A 3,102-nucleotide genomic window follows, 5' to 3' on the forward strand; every position below is an offset into this window, starting at 1 on the left:
ACACGATAGGGTGCAGTGACTTTTAGGAATTTTCTTGTGTGGGCGTGTGCCATTCGATCTATGAGGAAATTACTATTTTTCTGTCTGCAAAATTTTATTCCAAAAATAATAATCATCAAAAAGTTTAATGAATTTTATAATTGCTGTGGTTCAATGGCATCGCATGCGAGACTAAGATCGTTTCCTTAAAACATATAATTTGACGAGAATGTTGTCATTTTTAAAGATAATTAACGTGAAAATGGGAACAGATCGTTGATGGAACATTATTCAGACCGTTTTGTTATGCTTCGTTACTGCACCACCACGTTAAAATTCTACACGCTTTCTTTTTACTCTACCTTGGGCACTGCCGATGGCGCACTGCGTTACAATTTCCAACATCGAAGCAACACATTTTCAACGTCTTAAGATAGCAAAGATGTTGTTGTGATAATAAACATCTACATATACCTACATGTATTCTAGGCGTCATGCGTGTGCAACTCCCCGCTTTTTTTGGAATCCACGAAATGATATCATCTCATGGAAATGTATGTTGGAGGCTTTATATCCTGTTTGCGATTGATAATGAGAATCGTTCATTTACGACGTTACAAACATATGTGAACACATTATATACCAACGTATTAAAACATCAAACTGGAACTTTTTTATTCGCGCAATTTAAAAAAAATATACGTATTCGCAATTTGATTTGTCGTTGAGATGAGATGACAGAAAAAGATGACGAAGAAAGACAGCCGTAGTAGAGGGGAACATACTCCACCTTCGTGTCATTTTCAATGGATTTTGTTAGGCTCTTGGGAATTTTTGACTGATGAAAACAACTTACTTTTTTATGGAAATATTCATTTTAATTAGCAATAGTAAACTTAACAAATATTTTCTTCTTTTGAATTGAACAATATTTTGAGCACAAGCAAATTTGAGAAACTTTTGCGATTTAGTTAAATAAAGACTATGTCGAAATTAGCATTTTCTTTTAATCTATTTAACTTTTCACCAGTTATTTGTATCGGGAGTGCAACCTGTCTTATTTAGACTGTCGTTTAAATTATACAGAAGCGTTTCAAATGGATGATTATCAACGATTAATTTTACCTAAAATTTGAAAAAGAACAAAAAATATTTTAAATTACTAAAAGTGGCAAATCTTTGGGCCTTGCAAATCATGTATGAATATAAAATTCATGATTTAAAATTTTTTTTCCACAAATTAAAGTTACCTTGGAATTGAATGAATCGCTTAAAACCGGAGTTCTTGACCAAATTTGTGCATAATGTGAACAGTCCTCCTATAGAATTTTATAATTTATTATTATTTTTTATTATAATTTTATCTTATCATTAATTTTTTTATTTTATTGGGGAGATCATTTATAAACGTCTGATCTTTTTTTATTGATTAAAAATTTAAATTACCACATTTTTCTTATTTTTTAGTGAATGATAGATGAAACCATCACTTCTGTAAACAAGAGCATATGACTCGTAATCGGTGCCAATAACGGTAAAGTTTGACTGGACCATATGACCGACTTTCAATGACAAAATCCCCGAAACACCTAAAATTGTTAAATCAATGTCATTGCCGCGTAGAAATAAAAGAAAAATATTTATTTTACTCACGAGGTATTGGCGAAACGCTCATGTGTGCCGGTACATCAATATCGGGAATGGTAAGTGTTTCACTGTATGATGTTCTATACTTTTCACCATCAGCTTCAATTTTGGTTTCGGTGTTCATGTTGAAATTCAAATGCTCAGCTTTGTGGGTTATTTTGAAAATTTCGCAGGCTGGAATGTTATTTTCCGACTGAACACCATACCAAACTCCAGAGAACTAACAAATGTATTTATTTTTTGTGCAAATGTTAAGAATGAAATTTTGAAAATAAATTCAGTGTGTATTTTGGGAAACTTACCTTATTCATATGAAACAAAGACATTGGTTGCAATTGTGGACATTTATGGGAATTTAAAAATGCACTTGCAAAACCGAATATAAAACTAGCCAATACAGTGAATTTGAACATTTTTTCATTGACTTTAAGTCGGAATTTGAAAGAAATAACTGGAAAAACCAAGTCGACAATTAATAAAGATTTAAACTGAAACTCATGAAATATTTCTAGCAATTTTTTTAATAAGAATTCATAGTGAGCTTGCGACGAGGCTTAGGCAGGAAATGCTGATTTATTTATTTAAATCATACTGACTTTATTTGAACGATGTTTAACTTGTCACAGAATTTACGTTCACTCACTATAAAATCTCGTAAAAATAACGAACTAAGTCCAAGTATTTACATTCGAGAAATCGTTTTTACACAAGTGCGGAGAAACAAAGTTTCAAACTTAAGATATTAATGACACTCACAACTCCTAATAACGAAAAACCAAATGTATAAGTCGAAAAAATAAATCTGCGATGCAATTTGTATGAGGTACACAATGAAACTATTGTGTTTGAACGTACAAACTGCTTCGTGTGTCTAAATTATTAATATGAAGAAATTGTTTATTGTTTTTGTTCCCGTTTTGTCGTAGACATGGTCAATGTCATACTCACCGTGAGTTGTAAACGAATTTTGCACATATTGCATATGGTGCAAGACTAATTCATCATTTTAAATAACAACAAATATTGGCATTTCTTTTGTTACATCACGTATTAGTGTTTTATAAACAAAGCATTGTTTAACAAATAGAAAATATTGAACATTAGATAAATATAAAAAAAGATGACTTCAAAGAGAAAAGCAGACGTGTATTATTTCAAATGTTTCGCAGACATCGTACTGTCATTTTAATTATATAGTTCAGCAATTCGGAAGAATCATAATTAAATTCTTCTATGTTTGGTTTTCCATTTCAATAGCTTCCGGTGTTGAACATTATTTATCGGTGAATCTCATGCAATTTATGTAATATTTACATCGGATTTTTTTTTTGCTTGAATAAATGCAAAAGAGTACAAAGTAAAATGGTTGTTTTCATTCGACTTACTTTTCATTACCATTCGTAACGCAATCGTATTTCCCCAAAAAAAATTCTATGTAATAAATCTGCTTGAGAAATTTGAGTTGATTTAAAAGTC

The 3,102-nt window shown here is 30.9% G+C and overlaps 1 protein-coding gene across 1 annotated transcript; it reads right to left on the minus strand.

The window, feature by feature from the left end:
• Positions 1–898: 898 nt before the first annotated feature.
• Positions 899–2,401, minus strand: LOC116343376. The gene is made up of 6 exons (XM_031771401.1): positions 2,383–2,401; positions 1,929–2,077; positions 1,633–1,846; positions 1,426–1,568; positions 1,230–1,298; positions 899–1,104 (listed from the first exon to the last, which is right to left on the minus strand). Exons 2-6 carry the CDS (start codon positions 2,037–2,039, stop codon positions 1,003–1,005), a joined length of 639 nt encoding a protein of 212 aa, XP_031627261.1. The 5' UTR covers positions 2,040–2,077; positions 2,383–2,401; the 3' UTR covers positions 899–1,002.
• Positions 2,402–3,102: the final 701 nt, after the last annotated feature.

The sequence above is a fragment of the Contarinia nasturtii genome, unplaced genomic scaffold, assembly GCF_009176525.2.
Source record: "Contarinia nasturtii isolate CC-2019 unplaced genomic scaffold, AAFC_CNas_1.1 Cnas_scaffold_993, whole genome shotgun sequence".
In the NCBI taxonomy this organism is placed as follows: Eukaryota; Metazoa; Arthropoda; class Insecta; order Diptera; family Cecidomyiidae; genus Contarinia; species Contarinia nasturtii.